Genomic DNA, 24747 nt, shown 5'->3' on the forward strand with positions numbered 1-24747 from the left:
AGCAGCACCCTCATGCATCACTCGACTTTGCCTGCAGAGATGGTCAGTCTCCCTGACCCTTCCTGCACTGGGCATTTCCACTATCTGACCTGCACCACCCATCTCACCCTCTGTCGTGTCCATGTTCCACAGAACATGGACCCCAGTGGATGCTCTGTGGAGGGGGTCTGTGGTCATAGGGAAATGCTGCTTGCACCCTATTGCTTGGAGAGTCACCTTCTCTTGAACAAGTATTTCTTTAAGCTTATTTGACCACAGAACTCCCTCTTTGCAAGGAACGCACATGACCACCCCACAGAGCATGGTGGGAGATGGCAGCCTGCAGTCTAAAGCACAGTGGGTTGGTCAGGTAGCTCCTTCCCTGATGGTTTGTTTTGGTAATCTTCCCAATTGGAAACATTCTCCAACATTGCTTGAAGTCAAGGGTTCAGGCAGGGAAAGAAGGCTGGAGATGTGTGTAGAGGCTGAAACTTCCGTCATGTCAGAGGGCTATCCAGGGCTCAAGTGAGCAAAGGCATCTCCACATACAATGGGTTAGATGAAGATGAGGACCAAAAATGTAAATAGGTCAAGCCCAGAGACATGGAAAGGTCAGGAAGGAATCACTGGTCATGCCACCAGGTGGCTGAGCTGGGCTGAGGCAGGGAAGAGGAGTCAGTCGTGGTAATCTTAGACATACTGGGCCGAGACTCTTCTAGCTGCACTGGGATCGAGGCTGATGACTGCTCCTCCTAAGGATGGGCTGCCCTGGGACCACAACATGGCAGTCAGGAGGAGGCTGGGGGTAGGCCACCGGTGGGTCCTGCCCATTTCTAGTTCAGAAGCAGGAAGAATGAAATTACCTCGGATACGTTTCTTTGTTTTTGTAATTTTCCCAATTGGAAACGTTCTCTGTCTCCTTTTCCACTTAATTAAATCTTACCCTTCTTCCAATATTCAGTTCAGATCTCATCTCTTCTAAAAATCCTTTCCCAACTCCCTCATCTGAGACTACTGTAGCATTTATTTACCTGAATCAGAAAACCAAAATTTCAACAGTAAAAAGCACTCTTGGCTCACATTTGTGCCAAGAAGTCTGTGAAATAGTAGAATTTTCCCATTAAATACCTGTAGAAGTAATGTACAAGGTAAGATTATAGTACATTCACAAACAAGAACTGTATCTATATAAAACTTTCAGGAACTATAGTTTTTAAGTAAGGAGATTTAACATCAATAAAGAATTCACTATAACTGATACTGAGTTCTGCTGTTTTGACCAGAATAACTTTGGAAAAACTAGGAAAGTTTCATGCCTTCATTTTCACTTTGCAAAAATTGTCAACCAGCTAATGAACATTATTATGAGAAGAAAGACTAAATAATACAGGAAGAAAACAAAATCATGATAGATTCCATAAAGACCATTTATATTGGAAGTGAATATTTCTGTTTATTTCTGGTATCCCCATCCCCCACAATACAAATAAAATTAGTTTCATTATTTTGTTACCATTTCTGTGTATTACTATAACGTTTTTCTTCCTAAGGATGAAAAGATGCCTCGTGATAAGAATGCTCAATTCAGTTCCCACTTGGAATTCAAAAACTATCATATTAGATGCCATATTTTCACACACATACATCTCCTTCATTGAACCATGGGTTATGGAAGGAAGCATGAGGAGAAGCTCATCGGAGGTAATTCCAGTGTTCCTACTTCTGAAATAGAAATGGGCAGGACTTACCTATGGCTTATCCCTGGCCTCCTCCTGACCACCATGTTGTGGTCCCAGGGCTGCCCAGGAGAAGCGGTCATCAGCCTAGATGTCCAGCGTAGCTGGGAACAGTCTTGGACAACATGGACCTTACCAGTATGTTTAAGATTACAACTGATGGCTCTTCCCTGCCTCAGCTCAGCTCAGCCACCTGCTTGCATGCACCAATCAATAATTCCTTCTTGACCTTTTCCATATCTCAGGGCTTGACCTATTTTTACTTTTGGTCCTCATCTTGATCTAACCCATTATATTTGGAGATCCCTTTGCTCACCTGAGCCCTGGATAGTCCTGTGACATGACAGAAGTCTCAGCCTTGACACACATCTCCAACCTTCTTTCCCTATGTGAACCCTTGACTTCAAGAAACTAGTCTACTCGTGGAGCCTTGGGTGAACCATGCCATGGTTCACAATTTCATTCTCCAAAAGGCCTGTCCTGGGAGACTCAGGCCCAGGTTCTTCTCTCAAGAAGCATTCTCCAACTTCTTTGCCTATGAAAATCACCTCAGCCTCTGAACTAGAATACCTTACTGTCTTCTCCAGTGACTCACATAGCTGGCCCCAAAAAACAGTGTCCCAGAGGGTGTCTCCAAGGGAAAAGCTCCCTCTTGGAGATTAACAACACACATTAGCATACTAAAGGCTTTCCAAAGTTTTACAACCAAGAAACCTTTCAAACAATATTCAGCCTCGTGTTTCTCAAACTTACTTAGCCATGGAACTCCTTTTCCATGTTATATGCTTTAACAACAATTTGGAAGTGCAGACAGAAGGAAAATGAGCCTGCATACGTCAGTAGCATTTCTCACAAGTATACTTGTATTCTAAAGTGTCCTCATGTCCATGTCTCTTCTCCATCTGATTTCAATGGCAACAACTCGGCAGCTCTAACCAGCTGCAGGCTTCCTCACCTCCTATCACTGTTTTGATCCTCACATCACTCTCTGCCTGGCGGGAGTGGGCTAATGCACAGGAAGCCTGTAGCACAGCACCAGCATACAGTAAATAGCAAAGCTGCTAGCTTCTTTGATTTGGGGGCAGTAGGGAGAAAGAGTGCTTAAGAGTTTAGTCTGTGGAATCAGACAGACCCCATTTTAATTCTGGCACAGCTCTCACTAGACAGACTATGAGGTCAAGGATCATGTCTGTTTTGTCCATCAATGTCTAATACACACAACAGTGCCTGATATGGACCATGCAGTCAATGAGTATTCAATGAATGAATGAAGGACAAAGCAGGTCTCAACCCAGGTGATTTTGCCCAACAGAGCATATTTGGCAGTGTACAGAAACAGTTTTGGCTGTCACACTAGCATCTAGTGGGTAAAAGTAAGGATGCTTTACATGAAACATCCTACAATGTGTAGGACAAAGAATGATCCAGCCCCAAATGTCAACAGTTCCAGGGTTGAGAAGTCCTGCTATACAGTCAGGCCAATCAGGGATGAATTTCTAACCACTGACCCCAGCTGTTAGGCCTTGAGCAAGTCACAACATTTCTGTCTTAATTTCCTCATCTGTTCAATGGGATTCTAATGGGATCTTGTATCGTACACTTGTAAGCTAATACATATTCAAATGAGATGCACTGCATAATCCCTAGGAAGTGGTTAACACAGCAACTGGTGCATGGAAAACGTGACCTATATACGTGTCCCATGACATTCTTACCATTACCGTCTATATAATGTCTCACAGTGATGGTGAAGTTCTTCAGGTGGACTCTTCACTCTCTTGTAACTCACTGTCTCAATCCCCAAGTGAGCGCTCTTTTCAAAGCAAGCCCTGTGCTCCTACTTATGTTTCCTGTATGGTCAGCTTTTATTTATATGCTCACCAGGGGCTCCACAGTGAAAATGTTATTGAAGAAGAGCACGCTGTCTCCCTGCACCAGCCTCCTCTGATTCGCAAAGGTTTGGGAGAGAACAGAAAGACGTTCTCGGAGTAAAGGATCAGTAATGCACTCTTCAAAAAACTCATCAGTCTCATCCTTCTCCTCTTTGATCAGGTCATCACAGGCCCTAAAGAAAACAGGCAATGTGAGATTCATGTCGGTACTCCCATGAAGAACTCTGGCTTCCCTCCAGTCCCTCCTCCTGGAACTGTCCTCACCCCTCACCCTGGCGTGGTCCCTCCTTGCCCTGAGTCTGTAACCTGCTGCCCTTGCACTCGGTCCTCAGACCTCTCAGAGCCTCCATTTACTCATCTTCAGCCACCTTCTTTAAGAGATCCTCCCTGGATTCCTTTGCTATTCAATACTCATTGCTTTACTCCTGAGCCCTTATGTATATCTGGACAAATATTTTCTTTCAGGTAATTGTGTTTTCCAGGCTGCTTTTTAAATCTTTAACATCTATTCTGCCCCTCACATGGCAAGGACAATTTTGTTCCTTTTAAATTTGCTTAGCTTTAATTCTTTCTTAGCTGTTAGTTACCTGGAGAATAGAACCTGGGGCCAGCAGGGACTAGGTTTGCATACCGATTCTACGATCTGTTTACTAGCTCTGTGACTTTGGAGTTCCCCGATTCCTCTAAGCCTCACTGCCTTCTCCTTCTAGAGACCATAGAAGCTGCTCCATCAGAAAGATGTGTTGAGGGTTAAATGTAATCCAGGCTCTAGTGCAGTTCCTGGGACAAAGCTGGCAACTCCATACACACCGGTTTTCTCCCTCTGTCCACCACAGGCAATCACCAAGCTGTCAAGCTTACAAAATGCTCAAGCTATGCCTTAAGGCACCTCCTTTTCTCTCTCTTTCCTGCTCTTAATATCCATCGTGATAAGTGAGAACAGCAGCTTTCCCCAATCCTCCACTCACTGCCCCCACCAGAGTTGTGTTCACATTTCTCCTGAACTTTGCAATTGAATTTTATCTCCTCCCAGGACATACGACCACATTCCCATCGATGTACTGGTATTACCAGGGGTGAGAGACAAATTATTTTGCAACGTAAGTGCTGAGTGGGAGCCCAGGATCACTGAATTCCTGTCCCAGTTCCAACTCTTGTCAGTATTGTCAAATAACTCTTTTTAAATAACGTATGTGTTCAGGGTGCTTTGGTCACACTGCAAAAAGAAGTCAAAGAAATGGGCTCAGTGTGTTCTGGTTCCAAGGAAGAAAGCATCTTGTGCTTGATTTTTATTGCCAGGTAGGAGGCAGTGTCCAAGGTGACTGGCAGTATTCCTTCCACACTGCTGGGCACAGCAGTGCAAATTAAAGACAGCTCAGTTTGCAGAAAAAAAGGAGTCCATTTCTTTTCCATTTGATATTTTGTTATCTGATACTGATCTGGAAAACTTACAGATTATATTAGAAACCAAAAAATTCCACTTGCAGGAACAGATCCTTAAAAACAATCATGGATATAAACAAAGACACATCTACAAAGATGTCCATTAAAGTGCTGGAATGATACCAGATCAAGTGGGTAAATTTGATGTAAGATAATGAAGCACTGGTTGAACAAAAATAAGAATCATAAACATTACATTTATTGGGCACTTGCCAAACTTTTCACATGCATCATATAATTTAATACTCATAACTACCAGAAGGGTCATTAGCATTATGATCATCATTCCCACTATGTAGATGATGAAACTGAGGCTTAGAAAGGTTATGTAACTCGTCCCAGATCATGTAGCCGAAAGATAGCCTGAACTGCAGGTCTTTAGAGGCTTGAATCCCCTGGTGCTAACCCATGTGCACACTGCCCCCCAGGAATCCAGGGAATATCAGGGAACAATAAGCAGCTAGTAAAGTGGTATTAAATAGAATACTTAACGTCATTTTCAAATGTCTGAAATATTTTAAGGTGAAAAACAAATTGGCAAAATGTAACATATACAATAATCCCACTTTTGTAATAAAAAAGCAAAAGAAAAAGATATACTTATTAGGGGAAAAAAACAGATTTAGACATACCAAAATATTGACTGTGGTTTCCCTAGTTGGAAGGATTAGAATGGATTTTTGCCCTCATCTTTGTGCTTGTCTTAATAGTTTCTAAATTGTATTAGTGCACAATGTATTTCTTTTTGAACCAGAAGACAAGTCATTTAAGAAATTAAATGTTAATTAATTCTCAGGCTGAGGCACTAAGATTTTCACCTGTTTGCCTAACATGCCTGCATCGGCATGAGCCTGTGGATGCCACCTCTGGAAGAATGCACAGGTGAAATGTGGGGGTGGCACAATGTGGTCTGGTCTGCAGAAGGTGGAGGCAATGGATTAGATGTACACATAGCAACATGAATGGATCTTAAGCACACAGCCTTGTGAGAAAAAGGAGAAAATGGAATACAAAATATGACTTTTTTCTGTCTCTCCCCTGAGACAATATACATTTTGAAAGAACAGATTCACATAAAAAGATAGATACATTAACATATTAGAATGGTATCTTTGGGGGAATTAACAGGAGTAGGGTGTGGGGATGTAAGAGAATAAATAAAATTCTTTGTGTGGACCAAGGATGAGGATGATAATGCTCCATGAACTGAGGAGTATGAGAAATGCAATCCCTGCAGCAGAAAGCAAAGAGAACAAAACAAATTCCAAAATGCTGCTCTTCTCCCATGCTGTTGAAACTCCAAATTGGTAAGAGCCAGTAGAAGGCAAAGGGAAGAAAGTGGGTCCTGGGTTCTTCCTCTTTGCCCTCTGATGGAGAATTGGAGCCAGGACTGAGAGTCGAGGAGGAGGTGTATAGCCACACCTTCAGGGAGCCTGGCTCCAACAAGGGCTTCCATAGATCTCAGTCCTAGTGTTCTGCCATCTTGTCCCGCTGATCGTCATGGTTTCTTGCACTCAGAGCTTGTTCTCTTTTATAGATGAGGAGACCTTTCATTAGACAGCATAACAGCAGGCCAGCCCTCTCTTCAATAAAACCATGGACTTAACCCATTTTACAAATGGTCTAGTAGCTACCAGCACCTTTAATAGTCAATGGGGAAGACGTGTGTCTCCGGTGAAGCAGGGTTGAATGAGTAATAGTCCCTCATCTTCAGGTACTCAAGGCCTGTAACTTGCTCCCTTCACCACCCAAAAGAGATGCTAACTGAAGGCTGAGAGGATTAAAAACTAAGAGCCATGGTCTTGAGGGCTGGAAGAAATACTCCCGTGTCCACACTTGGCCTGGAACAAATGGAGCCATCCACCTTCAAACGGAAAACGAACCATGTGACTCTGAACAGTTAGCAACTCTGTGATGGATGTTACAAATGAAGAACTAGAGATCCTCTCCCTGTTTGGCAGTACCATGTAAATCTTCAGATTTTTGTATAAACCATAGGGAAGGAAAGGGGCCTCTAACCATAACTAAGATTCAGTTTATTATGATTCAGGTGGTAGGCTCAAAGCCCAATTAAAACTGATTTATCTAAGGAAACGTGTCATTTCCTACATCTGCATATTATAGAATAAACCCATGCTGACCACCCTGGGGGGCTGCATTCAGAATTGTAGGAGCTCTTGTACAGAGCAAATCTAGAATTAGAGCCAGCTGCTATTGAGAAAATGGCTGTGACCTTGCTGGGGAAATGGGGAGCAAAAATCCTTAAAGCCCATGCCAGGTCTCCAAATACAGCGAACGTGATAAGAATGAGTATGAAAGAATCTTGCAGAATGTTTTAAAATCCCTCAGGACAAGGTTGAGGAAGCAAGGAGGGATGAATGCAGCCTCCATTTCTGAAGAGATTAATTTCTCTGCAAGTCCCAGGAAAACATCAAGAGAAAGAACAAAAAGGTGATCTTTTAGAGGTCCCTATACATCTGATTCTCCAGTTAAAAAAAAAAAAAGAAAGAAAAGAAAACATTTTTAAAGCACAGAACTTCTTTCTAGGGGGAGGAACATCATTGCCCAAGAGTGTAGCATGGAAACAACCTTCTATCCCCAAACCTGGACACGTGTCCTAAAGTTTTTAGCGATACTTTGAGGTGGGTGTGGAGGAAGGCCAAACAGTAAACTGCTGGAAACATAGGGATTCCTGGGGCTGAAATTCCCCCACGGGAAGAAGAGATATCCACGTGTTTGCCACAAGAGGGCAAGAAACCTTGATGGCTAGAATGGGACTTGAGTGTATCTGTTAGAGCTATCAGCATTGTTGAAGCCACCTTTGAGCAACGTTCAGCCCCTGGAGATGAATGCCACAGGACACGCTTTAAGCCATGTTAAAATGCCAGGAAAACAGTGGGCAGGCTCTTGAATCTGACCTGAAAGTTTACACAGAAGTTAAACCTTTTAACCATAGAGGTTGCTGAAGGAGGGGGAACAAAGGAAGAAGGTGCGCCCCATCATGAGCAAGAGAGTCAGACATCAAGAGGGTAACGTCTGATTCAGCTCTGTAGGCCTTGCTGGGGTGCTCAAGAGAGGATTCACCCTATTCGCTAAAGATCTCGCTGCTGCTTTTCAGGGATGGGCGGACCTCTGCCCATAAGCAAGTTACCAAAGAACACTCTGCTTTATTGACCCCTGATGTGTGGCCTGGGACACAATCTGAGAATTTGTGACATGGAGGAGGAGGGGCCTACACTCACAGCAAGAGCACCACTGCCCTGTCCAGAAGACAGGAGTTTAATGTTTAGTAAAGGGCAAACTTGTCTGTACTTGCCTTCCTTTCCAAGAGGTTGGGCATTTTATCACAGTTACCTCAAGGACAAGAATTCATGGCTTATAATAGGAAAGTTGTTTGCTTTCTTATTATTATGCTTGGGGCTGTATCGAGGAACAATAGAGAGAAGAGCAAGAAGTGCCACCCTGGTGCGACAAGAGATCAGCATGACTGGTATCCTTTTTCCCTCTTGGCCGAGCTCCTGGCACTCAGGAGAGAGGTGGGAGGAAGAGAAGGGGCAGCACATCGTAGACTCTTTATAGAGATAAAGCAATACAGTTTGGAGAAACAGGAGTTCTGGGCCTGTGTGTCACCCAGAGTGAAAGTGGTGATATTCTTATTTATGTGAAGCTGCTTTTCAAGTCTATTGGTTAAAAGACGGTCATGATTCTAGATGATAAAGGCTTCCAATCATGGTTATAAAAATGCTATCCTATATTTTTCCCCTTGTTACAAAGAAGTTGCCAGAAGAAATAATAGAAAGAGCAAGGGAGATAGTAAAAGAAAATGATGCAAGAGAAAGGGAAGAATAAAAGACGATATCAAAGAGAGAGGGATGTGTCAGGTGAAGTGGGAAAAAAATGAAAATCAATGTCCATCCACTGGGGCTGAATTATATTCCCTATAGTTAAGCATCTCTGATAACCATTGGTTTTAATTTTTCTAGAGTTTAAGTGCTGAAATTAACCTTACATACTTTTTGGTATTGGCATGGCATCGATCACATACTATCCATATAGCCAAACACACAGACACGGCTGAAATTAAAGCTGGCTTTCCTTCTTACAATGTGTACTCACTCTCCACAAAGGCTTATGCCCATAGGACAAGAATGATACTGAAACACTACTTTGCTGTTTGACTTTCTTTACTTGATCTCCTTTCCCACTTTCCCTTCAAGCATGTTGGGCCATTTTGATCGCTGGTGAGCACATGTGAGCCAGGGAACCAGGCAGGGCAAAGGAAGCAGTAGCAGATCCTTTTCCTTGTGCCTTTTAAAACCACAGATATTTCTATGCCATAAGGCCAGAGGAAGATTTTAGGCATAAGTGGTTTTTCTTTCCTCATTTTTAAAAAAATGGCACAGTAGTGATTCAGTGATTAAAGCTCATTGTCTGAATGACAAAGCTTCTGGTCCACTGTGTCCTGTCATTGTCGCGGCTTCCGATTCAATTAGGGACTGCACACTGGGGGGAGTTCTTCCTGGTTTCCAGGGACCTAAGACTTTTATTTTTATCACATATGAACTTGGTTTTAAACAAAGCTTTGAAGCTTCCCAGGGCTAATCTTTAATGAAAATGGAAAGGCAAATAAAAAAGGCTGAAATAAATTCCAATGAAAGCAGCAAAAGTGTTAATTCAGGGAGGCTGGAAGGAGATAAAAACGAAAATGGAGCTTAAAAGAGGCAGGCATGGATTCAGTAAAAAGAAATCTTCAAAATTTAACAGTGATGAGATTAGCTACAACAGTTTGGTTTTACATTTTATTAATTTTCTCCACTGCCTGAAGTGCCATTTTAAAAAGCATAATAATATTAAAGATACCAATAAGAAATCATTATTAAATTATATAGTTTGCAGAGACTGAGCAATGCTACTAAAACCAAGAATATAAAAGCCATTATATCTAAGCCCTTCTTTTTCCTCAATCTTCATATTTTCTAGAAGTATCTTTTCACTGAAAAAAATTCCGCATTGATGCCAATCCAAAATAGATTATTTTTAGGAACTCTTTATGAAAGCTGATCAAGCTGGCCGGGCGCGGTGGCTCACACTTGTAATCCCAACACTTTGGGAGGCCAAGGCAGGCGATCATGAGGTCAAGGACCTTGAGACCAGCCTGGCCAACATATTGAAACCCCGTGTCCCTACTAAAAATACAAAAAATTAGCCGGGCGTGATGGTAGGAGCCTATAATCCTAGCTACTCAGGAGGCTAAGGCAGGAGAATTGCTTGAACCTAGGAGGCGGAGGTTGTAGTGAGCTGAGATCGCACTACTGCACACCAGCCTGGGCGACAGTGCGAGGCTCCGTCTCAAAAAAAAAAGAAAAAAAAAAAGAAAAAGAAAAAGCTGATCAACCTGGTTAGGGTTATGAAAAGTATTTAATAGAGACAGGGAGACTTGTTTCGAAAGAATAGTGAAGAATGATAGGTTTGGTCTTCAAAATCTAGGCATTCCATTACTTCTAAACTATAACCAGGTTACATTAACTCAGGATGGACATTCTGTTCCACATAGCTCAGCTCAGGTTGTTCAGATGAGCAGCTTCAAAAGAGGATCTTACACCAGAACCAAGTTAGAAAAATGTGACATTGGTTGAGTTGGCTAAAAATTAGCACAAAATTCACTGATTTTTCATAATAACTTAGTTTTACATTCACCCCCCCCCTTCAAATTACTGCATATAGGTGATTTTTTTACAGACCTATACTTTTCTCTGTCCTCTTCTTGCTGGGTAGCAAATACCTTCCACAGGAAATGGGCAATGATATTACTGCGGTTGTGAATGGTTACAGTCCGCTGATTGGCCAGAGATATGTAGGTTTTCTCGATGGTCAAGGAATTCTTATCCAGCCTTATATTCATGTCTATGGCAGCTCCATAGAGAGATACAAACACTTTTTCACCTAGGAATTAACAAAGTACAAACACACTTCAAGATTTATTCTAAAATGACATGCCTAGGCTATCTTTTTTTCAAGATGAAGTTAGGCAAAATAGTATAAGCATCAAGATTTCATTCTTTCCATTGTACCCCCATCAGTCCAGAGATGAGATACGATCAGAAAACAAATACTATGCTTGGTGCAGTCAGAGAAAAATCAAGCTATCTTGCCTGGTCATTGCAATGAATATATAAAATATGCATTGTTGTTGTGGGCACTCCAAAACTTTTTCTTCTTTGTAAATAGCTTTCAATCCTACAGCCTGACCAGGAGGACAATCGAGTTACAGAATTTTACTCTATGCCTCATCTTTAGCTCATGCATGAGCTTGATTTGTCATTCTTAAAATGCTTGTGCCAAGTATACTTAAGAAGAGCTGCTCAACATGAGAGAATTTAAGTCCATTTGAGAACACAGATCAGAAGGGAAAATTCAGTAACTTTAAAAATAGAAAACTGACTATTTAAAAGAAACCACATCCCTAAACAGCAATTAAAACAAAACAAAAGACACACACACACACACACACACACACACACACACACACCCCTGACATGTCTGGATAGTGGCTACATAAAAAGAAAACAAAAATAGACAAAAATTGTATTTAAAATTAAATATTTTTAAATATTAGGAATATCTTTATTCAGTATAGCAATTTAAGCCCCTGACTTTATTCAGGATGCACCAATTACCTTGATTCTAAGTACATAAGTGAGCTTTCGAGAAGACACAAACCTACAAACTATATTTGATTTGATCTCTGCAATGTCACAGCAGGTACATTACTCTGACATCATATAGAAAAAATAAATATTGTAATACCATGAATGTTTTGTTGACTTATGTTGCTAAAGTTTTAAAACATCATTATTTGCATCTTATTTTTTAGCAAACATTTCTGCTGCATTCACTATTGTATGAACCAGTCATTCAGGAAATCAACAACTCTTTATACATTTTAAATGTTCTTTAGGCTCAATAAATTTGGATGCAGAAAAAACTTTCCCCAAAGAAAGAAGTAGTAAGCATCTAGGCATTTGACTTTAAAATGTTTATTTAAAAAACATATAGAGAGTTGAAATTTCAAGTACTATAAAAGCAAATACAACAAAACTAAAAAATATATTTCTCGCCTTCACCTAACTCCAGGTCTGATTTTTAGAGGTAAGAACTGTCAATATTTTTGTGTACATCCTTTCCAAAAAAAGGTATGCACTCTTGTCAACTTTTAAACTTTCTTTGAGTGAAATGTAACAATCTGATAAGTGAAAACTCATTGTTACTTTAGTTGGAATATTCTTAATTATGGATGTTTTATGATATCATTTTAGCAACATATTGACAAGAATGTGGAAAAAGAATTTTTGTATACTTCTGATGAAAGTATAAATTGCCACAACAACTTGACAAGCCAATCTAGTATCCCGTAAAGCTCGGGATAATTTTGCCCTATACCCCAGCAATTGCACTTGTAGGTATTTATCCTAAAGGAAAATCTCACACAGCTGCCCAAGAAGACACTATACAAAGCTGCTCAATGCAGCACTGTTTGTAATAGCAAAGAAGTTACATCTTCAATTTTCACATACTGGAATGTGGCACATTCATTGAAATGAATTAGAGCAATGTGTATCTACTTGTTTAAATATTTAAAACAACATTGAATGAAAAAAGCAAGTTGGAGAATTGTATGTACAGTATGATACCATTTATGTGAACTTTAAAACTGCTCAAGACAATATTATATATTGTTTATGGATAAGTATGTAGCAATAGCATTAAAATGCACCCAGTAAAGCTCCTCTGAGGAGCAAGATAGGAGAATTAGATCAGAAAAGGGTAACAAAGTGGCTTCAGGTCTGTAATCAGTTTGGTTATCCAAAAATAAATAAATAAAACCTCTAGAAAGAAATGTGTATGGCAAAAGGTTGAGATGTGTTAAATATAACAGGTGTTGATTATATTATTCTCTGTGCTTTTGTGTGTATCTGAAATATGTAATTGTTTAAAAAATTAATCAAAGGGAATAAAAGATCCAAGGGCTTATTTCACACAACCTAGGGGTCAGAGAGACTGATGTCATTAATTTGAGCTGCTCACTGCAAAAGTCTTCCTTCCTAGAAATATAGCAAAAGTTATTATTTTTTTCAAGAACCATCTAATATTGATTTTTTTCACCACTATCTTCCAAAACTCATCAGCTCCACAAAGTGAAGGAAGCAATAACTCTTCTCTTATCTCCAAAGCTGTTGAAGTACTTGGTTTTTATAATACTTACTTTTATAGAGACCATCTTAAAAAGGCTCCCCAACCCTGAGCTACTTTGAAGATTGACAGGATGGAAGTGGTGTCATGTCTCCAGGAATGGATGGGGAAGCTGTTCCTCAACATTAGCATTTTTTGTGTCCTTGGAGGACCTGTTCCCGCACTGGTACCTTTTTGGTTTCTGGAGTTGCATGCTGCAGTCATCATAGATGGGTTTAGGAACAATCTTTTATTACATCCCAGTACAGATATATTTGTGGAAGGTCTCATTTATCTCTTGCTAGTTTTGCTACCATCAATCATGTAAAAACAAATATGAACAAAACTAATTTTACAAAAATGAATGTGAAGCTAACTATATACACATATATTTCATACTGTGTATATAGTTATATACACATATACTTCATACTGTGGTTTCAATACTCTCAGACAACCGAGGACACTAAATTAAATATATGAGTGGAACCACAGATTTTCCAGGGAACTAACAAGTTGATGGAAAGTTTTTCATTACTTGGTCACAACAGGGTCAAATTCACTATGGTAGGGCATTGCTGAACCAAACTCTTTGAAAGTGCTCTTTGTTTGGGAAACATAAGCAACACTTATGTAACAATAAATGGTATCATACTGTACATACAATTCTCCAACTTGCTTTTTTCATTCAATGTTGTTCTAAAGATTTAAACATGTAGATACACATTGCTGATTGTCGGTGGTAACGCCAAAATCGGTATTCTCAATCTGCACAGAAGGCAGTGTGAGATGCAGAAAGTGTACTGGTCTCGGGGGGTCCCGAAGACCTGGGTTCAAATTCCAGCTTTAGTGAGCTGTAAAGTCATTTAACGTCTCTGGGCTTCAGTTTACTTGTCACTAAAATGAAGGGAGTTAAAGAAATGTCCCTTTAAATACTAACACCTGGTAATTTGCAAATCTTCACTTGCTATGAACTTATGGAAACCTTATCTCACTTCCCTAAACATTTAAATCCCTGACAATCTGAGTGTCTTAACTTCTGCTACTCCCTATCCTAAGCTATGGAATAAGAAACAAAGAAAACAAGGTCAAGTAATGTTTCCATTGCTTCTAAAGCCATGTTAAAACATTTGCTTCTTTTACATTACCTATGTTTGGCTAGATTTTCTAGTTATAACAGCACACATTTATAATTAACAATAATCCCACCATTGAAACAAAGTTGATGTGGGTAAGTTTGCACAGATATTAATAGATTCAGATAGACATTATTTAGCAGTTTTAACTGCAAAGTAGCAACATCACACTCAATTACTGACTATATTATATTTTGGTATGCCTCTACTGGCTTTTATGAGGAAAAAAAGAAAAATTCTTTATAGTTTTAGAAAGTTTACTAGAGTAAAATACGTAAATTACTATAAAGCTGCCGTGTGAAGCACTAATATTATGACTGTGTGTATATTTAATAATAACACATCATCACACCTTTGGGGAAAAAGGTTACTTGCCAACTTCTGACTCCTAAAGTATCTCCTCTTCAGTAAGAGACATAACACTTTTAAAAATGCTGAATACATGCATCATCTCTATTTCCTGAGTATGCCAATGGTTAATGTCACTTCTAAGGTGAGAAGAGCAACCTCACCAGGCAGTGAAGAAGAAACCCCCTACACTACTATTTCTGGTACTCATTCTAGTAACCAAAGTTTCCATTAAAATGTCTTTTTTCTTTTTCTTTTTTTAAATTTTGTTCAAATGTCTTTTTTGAACTGCTGGTCTGAATAGCAGTATCTCCTTGAACCCTGTGATTATATTTAGTTTCTCAAGACTAGTTGAAAAGTGCAAAACTTAAACAATTAACCATTTGTTTGTCTCTTCAGAGTCAAATGATACTTCCACTTATTTGTTCGGTTTTGGATTTGGTTTTGGCTTGGTTTTGTTATCAATGTAACCTTGGGTAATTGTATTTTTAATCTCTTCTGGAGGGATGAGTTTATAAAAGGTATCACCTTGCATTAGTTCTTTCTCAATTCTATAATAAAAAAGATAACTAAATCATTTCTCAGGTAAAATCAGCTGCTTAAACAAACTTGATTTTACTATACGCAGGCACACACAGGGAGAAAGAGGAAAAGAGAAAGGAGGGGAGAATTCTGGTTCAGGAAAACATTAATGGGTAAAATATTAGATACTGCTAAAACTTTATACCCAACCTCCTTAATTGCTCAAGCACTGGTTCAAACTCTGGTTGTCAGAAAAAGCAAAGAAATCTCCTAGCTTCATTTAATCAAGAATATATCCAGTGGAGGGCCAGATATGGAAGGAACAAATGCCACTGTTAGGAACGTGATTGAGTACTTCCTGCTGAGGAGTGTCAATGCTGCTTCTTCTGGAACATTGTTTTAGGAATTACAAGGAAAAGACTCATCAAGAGCCCATGTTAAATTTCCTTCCCCCAATAAATTCATATTTCAAACAGCTGCAGAAAGTTCAATCAGATGCTTATTTGATGAAATGAAAAGCCAATGATCGTGGCTGCTTGGAAAAGCTTCATGATTAATTGTGTTTAGGCAGTTATTAGCATTTTTCACTAATGGAAGGTTATGGATTCTGGTCACTAATAACCCACAATAAAGATTGAAAGCATATTCTTAGCAGCAGTCCATTTCATGTAAGGAAAAATTCTGTAAGACAGTTTACCTCTGCAATCTTCAGAGTATGACTTTATTCATTCACCAAAGGTGACATCAGAACCTCAGGGGGTAGAAACCAACTATTCTATGAATGGTTAATTTTTTTTTTTTTTTTTTTTTTGAGACGGAGTCTAGCTCTGTCACCAGGCTGGAGTGTAGTGGCACGATCTTGCCTCACTGCAACCTCCAACTCCCTGGTTCAAGCTATTCTCCTGCCTCAGCCTCCCAAGTAGCTGGGATTACAGGCACGTGCCATCACACCCAGCTAATTTTTGTATTTTTAGTACAGACTAAAAATACAAGGGTTTCACCATGTTGGCCAAGATGGTCTTAATCTTCTGACCTTGTGATCCGCCTGCCTCGGCCTCCCGATTACAGGCATGAGCCACCACGCCCAGCTGAATGATTAAATTTTAATACACAAATATTTCTTGTGGTTCATCCTATCTTTCCTTTAGCACAGCAGTATATATGTAAGCATAGGTGTCATTCCAAATACTTATATAAAAGTAAAATTGAGATCCAGGGAGGCTGGGAAAATGCAGCTGCATTTCAAAGGCAGCAGATCAAGAGAGCAAAAATGCACATATAGTCATATGGAAGAAAGAACACTGCCCAGGAGTTAAGAGCTGAGTCCCGCTTCTGACTGGGCTTCTATTTGGCCTTCTGATTAGTTCTGTGACCTTGGGTGAGCCACTTAATTTCTTAGGGCTTCAGTTTATCTGTAAAATCTAAGGGTTGGATGAGGTTATCACTGAAGTCGTCACTCAAGTTTTGATTCTACTGATCTATAAGCACTGATTCTATTGATCTATAAGCACTCTAAATCAGCTGAACTCAAAACCCAACCAAATAGCATTTTTTGAAATTACATCCCAACATATGTAGAGTTGTTTATTTATAAATTATACCCATACGCTAGATTGCTCATGTGTCAAATGTATTTAAAATACCCCCAAATGTTTGAAAGAATGAGATAAAGATGAAATAAACAATCATTTTAAAGATAATGTATTCACTATATTTACCAACAATTAATTATTTTAATAAGAGTAAAAGGGTTGACTAGGCTTCATTCTTTTCCAAACTCCTGATTTAAAATCTTGTGATACAGTGACCCAAATGTAATTCTAAGGCCACATTTATTCTGATACTTAGTTTCAGCAACTAACATAAGCAAAATCAACAAGGATATAAGATATAAGATGTAAGCAAAATCAACAAAGATATGGAGATCCAGACAGAAAGAAAAATGTATCACTGACCATATTTATTAGCAGGCATAAGTTTCTTCAGTTTCATCCACTATCAGTACCAATAACACAATGGTTTTGGCTGAAATTCAGCTAATAATTTTACCATAATGGGAATAATTACTTAATAGTCAAACAGAAGGTTCAAATATATCTGTAATTGCATTTAACATAAAATGACTGAATAGTGCAATTAAAAGACAAATATTTTCAGACCGGATTTAATAATCAGCCTCATTGGTGATGCTTTCAAATGTCCTACTTTAAACGTGAGGAAAGTTGAAAGTGAAAGGATGAACAGATTGTGCTATGTCCACACTAATCAAAAAAAAACTTCTATGTTGTATAAATATCAGATCAAGTAGACTTTAGTGTTATAAATCTTACTAAAGATTGAGACATTTTACAATGATAAAATGGTTAATTCAACAGGAAGTTATAATAATCCTACATCAAGTATCATGACCTCAAAATATATAAAATGAAAATTGTTAGCACCAAAAAACAGGAACACCTAAATTGTAGTTGTGGATTTTAATGACATCTTCCAATAACTGATAAAACAAGGAGACAAATGATTAGTAAAGATATAGACTGAACGGCATCATTATTAACAAATTTGGCAGAATTGATATTTATGGAAGGTGAACCCTCTTCAAGTGTACAGGGAATATTTACCAATATGGAACACATTTTGGGTCGTAATGTAAGTCTCAACTAATTTCAAGGCCTGAAATCGTATAGAACTTGCTTTCTGTCACTGGTAGAATTAAACAAGAAATCAACAACAAAAAGAGACCTAGAAAATTCCCTAATGTTTGAATATCAATCAACGCATTGCTAAATAGCCCATGGATCAAAAAAGAAATAAAAATGTAAATTCTAAAATATTTTCAATCAAGTGTTAAAAACAAAATATGTAAAAACATATGGGCTGAAGATTGAGTCAATTTTAGAGGAAAATGTCTTGTCTTAAATGCATGTATTATAAAAGAAGAAAGGTTGAATATCAATACTCTGAGCATCCCTGTTAAGATCTAGAAAAATCATAACAAATCAAACCTAAAGAAAGTAGAAGGACTGAAAAAATGAGGAGGAGAAATCAATGAAGTTGAGAAGTGAACAATAAAGAGTTGGTTATTTGAATAAACTAAAAAAACTGATAAAGCCCTAACAATATAGATTAAGCAAAAAAAAAAGAGGAGGATACAAATTACCAATAAGAAAAGAGGAGATATCACCAAGGATCCTATAGCAAACAATGATTAGGACGGGTTCTGAACAACTTTATGCCAAAATTTTAAGATTTTAGATCAAATGGAAAAGTTTATTGAAAAAGTTTAACAGAACCAATCATTAAAGAGCTGCCCCCATTTAAAAAAGTGAGGTTAAACAAATGGCTTGAAGAATAAAATTTTCAATTATTTAAGGAAGAAATAACATGAATCTTTAAAACAATTTCTCTAAAGAATCAAAAAGAGAGAACAATTCCCAACTTGTTTTATGAGACCAATTTGTTTTGTTCTGACAACGACATTACACAAACAGAAAATAATAGGCCAATCTTTCTCATGAATTTGGATACCAAATTCTTGAACAAAATATTAGCAAATATAATCCAATGATTTATTAAAATGACAATATACAAAACTTGAGTTTATCCCAGAACACAGCAGGAATTTAGCATTTCAAAATCAATCATCGCATTAGAAGGATAAAGGTGAAATAATGTACAATCTTGTCAACAAATGCAGAGTATTTGATAAAATTAAACATCCATTCAAGATTAAAAGTCTTACAAACCTAGAGATAGAAGGAAATTTTTTTAACCTGATAGAGTACCCACTAAAAACCTATAGCAAACATCATACTAAATGATGAAATACCGAGCACTTCTCTTCTGAGACTGAGAACAAGAGAAAGATATTTGCTATCATTACTTCCAATGCACAGCATACTAAATGTCTAGCCTGTGGAAGAAAGAATAAGAAATGAAGAGCATAAGGATTGAACAAAATAACAACTGTTATTATTTGCAGATGACCTGCTTGTGTATATACAAAACCCAAAATCATCTACAGACAAGTCAGAAGTACATTTAGCAAAGTCTGCAGATAAAAGCTCAATATACAAAACTCAACTGTAGTTCAATAAAGCCACATAAATTTAGAAAATAAACTTAGAAAAAAATAACATACTAGCTATAAAATTAAAATGGATAAACTGTACTTCATCAAAATTAAATTGTTCTGCTAATAAAAAGACATTAAGAAAATTAACTTCTCACTGTGAGAAAACATTCACAATAATTATTTCTGAAAGACTTAAAGAATATATATATATTTCTTTTTTTTTTTGAGATGGAGTCTCACTCTGTCACCCAGGCTGGAGTGCAATGGCTTGGTCTCGGCTCACTGCAACCTCTGCCTCCCTGGTTCAAGCGATTCTCCCACCTCAGCTTCCCAAGTAGCTGGGACTACAGGTATGCACCACCACACCCAGATAATTTTTGTTTATTTTTGTAAAGACAAAGTCTGGCTGTGTTGCCCAGGCTGGTCTCAAACTCCTGGGCTCAAGCAATCCTCCTGCTGTAGCCTCTTAAAATGTTGGAATTACAGGTGCGAGCCACCGCAGCCGGCTGAGAAAGTACGTTTACAACTACTTTTAAATTGATCACTAACCTCGTAGGACAATAAGGACATCAATGTGAAGACAAGCATACCAAGAAATAGTCTAGTGCCAAGGCTGGCCTTTGCCCTAATGGCTTTGGTGAACCTTTGGACTTCTGCTTTAAAGATTGCATTATGTGCCGAGCATAGCAGATAAAGTCCAGGGCCTGCCCAGAGTTGGAAAAAAATTATAAAACACAAAAAGACATAAGACACTCTGGCTGAAAACCAGCAGAAAAAATAAACAGCAAACTAAATAAGTAGACTTAATTTCTTTGAATTATCAGATACAGAATATAAATAACCACATTTAATATATTTAAGAAATCAAAGGGAAACTTGAAAAATAAAAGAGAGGAGAGCAGTCAGATTTGATAAGAACCAAATAAAACTTCCAGAAATAAAAACAATAATAATAATTAAAAAGTTAAAACTCAGCAGGTGAGAGACTTCACTGAAGAGGGGATTATTGAATGGAATAATGATTAAGAAGAAAGTATCCAGATCAGTCTACAGAGGAAAAGAAATGGAAAATATAGAGGTAAAAATGAATGAATAACAGTGCAATAATAGATTAAGTAATGGAATAACAGAGTATTCCGTGTTCCAGAACAAGATGGAAAATAGCAAAGAATGCATATGGGGAAACAATGACACACAGCCTCTACATCACACATACACAAAAATTAATAAAAGATAAGGCATTAACCTAAACACAGAAGCTAAAACTATAACCCTTCCAGAAGTAAACATGGGCGAATATATTCATGATTTATTTTAAGGCAAAGATTTCCTAGCACGGAGGCAAAAAGTGTTAATCTTAAAAGAAAAGAAAATTGATAACATGGATTTCATCAAAATTCAAAATTGCTGCTTATTAAGAAATATTATCAAGGAAATGAAAAGGCAAGCTACAGACCTGGAGAAAATATTAATAATACATATATCTGACAAAGGACTAGTATTTTGAATACTGAGTAATAAAAGGTACTTACAAATTAATAACAAAAGAATAAACAAAGAAAGGTCTTGAACAGACACTTAAAAAGATACATGAATGACCGGTAAGCACCTGAGAAGGCACTCAACATCATTAATCATTAGGGACATGAAAATTAAAACCATGGATAGACATCACTTTATCCCACTAGAATGTCTGAAATTGACAAAACAGCACTACATGTTGGTGAGGACGTGAAGCAACTAGAACTCTCATGCCTTGCCGGTGGGAATATAAAATGATACAACTATCTTGGAAAACTGATGCCCCAATATGTTATGAGCTATGCTTTTAGCCTTCTACCCCTTGGTTACAAGGGTCAAACGTTCCCCCTTTTGCTTAAGCTAGTTTCTCTTGCTAGTAGCCAGTGAGTGTGGCTAAAACTAATAGATAAAACAGATAGACCACACCACTGGCTGGTCTGTGGCATTGTTCTGCTGGGCAATGTGGAGCTAGTGCCACTTAACCATGGGTCCTAAGGCGAGGGCTTGAGTTGTCCTGCTCAGATACGGGTCCACAAAGCCAGCAATTCTGACCTGTACCCTAGATGCCTTGTGCTGCTCCTTCTCTAGGTGTACCTTCAAGTTTCTATTTACACACCGATCACCCCAATCTACCAGTGTGACTTCTGGGGATGGGTTGTTTCCTGAGCCCTGCATTCCTCAAGCTTTCAAACATTAGGGACACAAGTTAGGTGGGATTTCTATCTGACTCGACATGATTTCTGTGGGTTCTTTATCTTGTGGATCTTAGCTTACTTTTTCCCTGGCTGTGTACTTCTGCTTTCTCCCTACAATGCCCTTCTGCAGATAATCTGGGTCCATCAACATGAATGGGTAAAACAGAAGTGAGAAGGAAATGAGAAAAAGCATAAAATAATAAACGGCAATGTAAAATATTAATTTGGAAGTCAACTTTGGAGACTGCATAATGTATATGCCGTCTACATGACCGTAAATTAAAAATTTGCAACAATGTGTAATTTTCGTGATTATGGAGGGTGTGACCTTCAAGAAAATGCTAGTGGCAACAGACACAGTCCTATATTCCTGTAAGATGTTACGTAAGATATTTGCACGTTCTAAGGATGAAAGTAACAGATCTTACACAGACTAGTGGGCACATTCAAGAACATTCTGAATTGGGGTTTACATTTTTAAAACGTTAGACAAATATCACAATAAATCAAATGGAAAACCCATGGGGCATTAAATTACCTGCAAATTTTAATATACGGACAATCTTAATCCACCAGTGTGGCTTCTGGGGATGGGGATGGGCTCCTTCCTGTGTCCTGTATTCCTCAGGCTTTCAAGCACTGGGGACACCTGTTAGGGGATTTCTATCTGACTCCACATCATTTCTACTGGAGGCATTCACTGTTTTTGTTTTTTGTTGTTGTTTTTTGTTTTTTTGTTTGTTTGTCTTGTGGATCTTAGCTTACTCAAATGCAGCCAAAATAACCATTTCCTATTCAGCTTTATCATATTTCCCATGTGGCCTTTCTTTTTTTAATTTTTTAAAATTGATTTTATTATTATTTATTTATAATTTCAATGTTTTTTGGGGGGAATAGGTGGTGCTTGGTTACATGAATAAGTTCGTTAGTGGTGATTTCTGAGATTCTGGTGCACCCATCTCCTGAGCAGTGTACACAGTACCCAGTGTGTAGTCTTTAATCCCTCACCCTCCTCCCGCCCTCTCCCCCAAGTCCGCAAAATCCATTGTATCATTCTTAAGACTTTGCATCCTCGTAGCTTGGCTCCCACTTATGAGTGAGAACATGCCCATCTGACCTTTCTTAACATGTAGAACTTTTAACGAAGAATACTGCATACCTGTGTCATAACACACGATAAGTCTTCCACTGTGATCGCCCACACTCTGTGGCTCAAACTCCACTTCCAGTTGCATGGACTCTCCCACATTAAGAGTTCCAACAGCTGGTTCTACAGAGAAAGGCCTGCAACACACAGAGAGGCACATCATCAGAGCACATTTCTGACTAGTGTGAGAGGGGGAGGAGAGGAGATGGGAGTTCTAGTTCTGCAGACAGCTCAGACCCAGCACTGCAATTTCATGATCCGGAAGTAAAGCAGACTTTTGCTACCTAATGTGAAAGAACTTTAGTCTTAATGTTAAAATGACAGTATTAGATTAGCAAGTGTAAGGGCAACTTAAATGATGCAACAGTATTCTTGTTTGTGTCCTTGCCATTCAGCCCTGCTTTTAACATTCATTGAGTATCCCTGCTGGGTTCAGGCACTCGAGTTAGGGTGACTGCAAATGAATCAAATCCAGCCTTTGTCCTCAAACACTGAGATTGCTGTAAGGAACAGACTTAAAATATGTATGCAAATATTGTCATTTTCAAAAGAACAGTGCCTTCAAAGGGATAAAAATCGAGTTTTGTGAGAGTTCACAGGAGAGAGGGCATCAGAGTGGAAAAACACATCAGAGCCCCAAAAGGAAAGGGATGGCACCCTCACTCACCTTAGGATAATTAAGGACAGATGAACAGAGGGTCTATTTTAAAAGGGTGGGAGGGGTGTAGAGGAACTACAGGAGATGATGCAATAGCTCAGGTGGTAAATAACAGTAGTGCTGCCACCAAAGAGCCATGGAGAAGGCATGGTTTTGAAATCCACAAGGAGAGGCCTAAGAGAAGGTTATCTTATGGGGAGCAAGGAGATGGAGCCAAGGGTGACTGCAGCCCAGGTGGTCTCCCAGGGAAGACAATGAGGAAAAAATATCCTGACCTCACATCCCCTCCCATCCCATTGTCTACCAGACCCTCATTGGGTGAACACAACCAGAGCCAGAAATGGGAGTCGAGGGCTGTTGACCCAGGCTGTAGAAGCCAGCCTCCGGGGCTAGAGCCAACTGAAGAAGGGTGGAGAGTGCATTTGAAAAGGCAAACTGAGGACAAATTCTGTGTCTTGAAAATATAATTTGGGATGCAGGCATTGTGGGGAGTGAGGGTTGATTTGGAAACAGGAAATAGTTTAATTGTTTTGGAAGGGAATAGTTAAGAGAGAAGCTGGATCTGATGGTGAAATACCTTAAATAACTTAGAGAGTTCTTCCTAAATAGGAAACCTAGCCCATTTAATTATTTTCATGGTCCATTTCACTTCTTTAAATTGCTAGTTTTTCAAAGTAATGTGTTGTGCAATGCATCTGGCAGACTGAGCTGTTTCTGATTATTTACTTCGATCACAACAGTTCTTAGAGTTGTCATTCCTTAAATCTTACCTTAGATGATGAACTCAATTTCAGAAAATCTAAGCTTTCTGCTATAAGGACACAGAGTTTATGTCAAGGGTAGCACTGGGTGGCATCTGAGAGTATTACCACAGGACCTCAGGTGCTCCCTACTATGAGCAATTGGTTATTTTCTCTGGTGCTTTCTACTTGATCTCCTCTCCTCTCTTTTCTTTTTTTTAAATTTTAAAAAAATTTTAGTTTTTTGTGGGTACATAGTAGGTACATATATTTATGGGGTACATGAGATGTTTTGATGCAGGCGTGCATTGTGAAATAATCCCATCATGGAGAATGGGGTATTCACCCCCTCAAGCATTTATCCTTCGTGTTACAAACAATCCAATTACACTCTTTCAGTTATTTTAAAATGTACAATTAAGTTATTGACTACAGTCACCTTATTGTGCTATGAAACAGTAGGTCTCACTCATTTTTTCTAACTACTTTTTTAATACCCATTAACCTTCCCCAACTCTCCCGCCCCCAACTCCCACTACCCTTCCCAGGCTCCAGTAACCATTCTTCTACTCTCTATGTCCATGAGTTCAATTGTTTTGATTTTTAGATCCCACAAATAAGTGGAT

General features: G+C 38.7%; 1 protein-coding gene across 4 annotated transcripts in view; it reads right to left on the reverse strand.

Moving 5' to 3' along the window:
* Nucleotides 1-24747, reverse strand: part of HYDIN (HYDIN axonemal central pair apparatus protein) — a 415044-nt gene that overhangs the window by 314466 nt on the left and 75831 nt on the right. For all 4 annotated transcript variants that reach the window (XR_004179730.1, XM_021932150.2, XM_021932149.2 and 1 more), the window contains exons 7-9: nt 22736-22860; nt 10792-10993; nt 3597-3780 (exon numbers count right to left, since the gene is read on the reverse strand). Coding sequence is in view for 3 of the 4 variants with exons in the window: in XM_021932150.2 (XP_021787842.2) it covers nt 3597-3780; nt 10792-10993; nt 22736-22860 (511 nt within the window). In the remaining variant the exon portion in view is untranslated. The remainder of the gene's footprint in view (nt 1-3596; nt 3781-10791; nt 10994-22735; nt 22861-24747) is intronic.

Source organism: Papio anubis, chromosome 18 (assembly GCF_008728515.1).
Source record: "Papio anubis isolate 15944 chromosome 18, Panubis1.0, whole genome shotgun sequence".
NCBI lineage: Eukaryota > Metazoa > Chordata > Mammalia > Primates > Cercopithecidae > Papio > Papio anubis.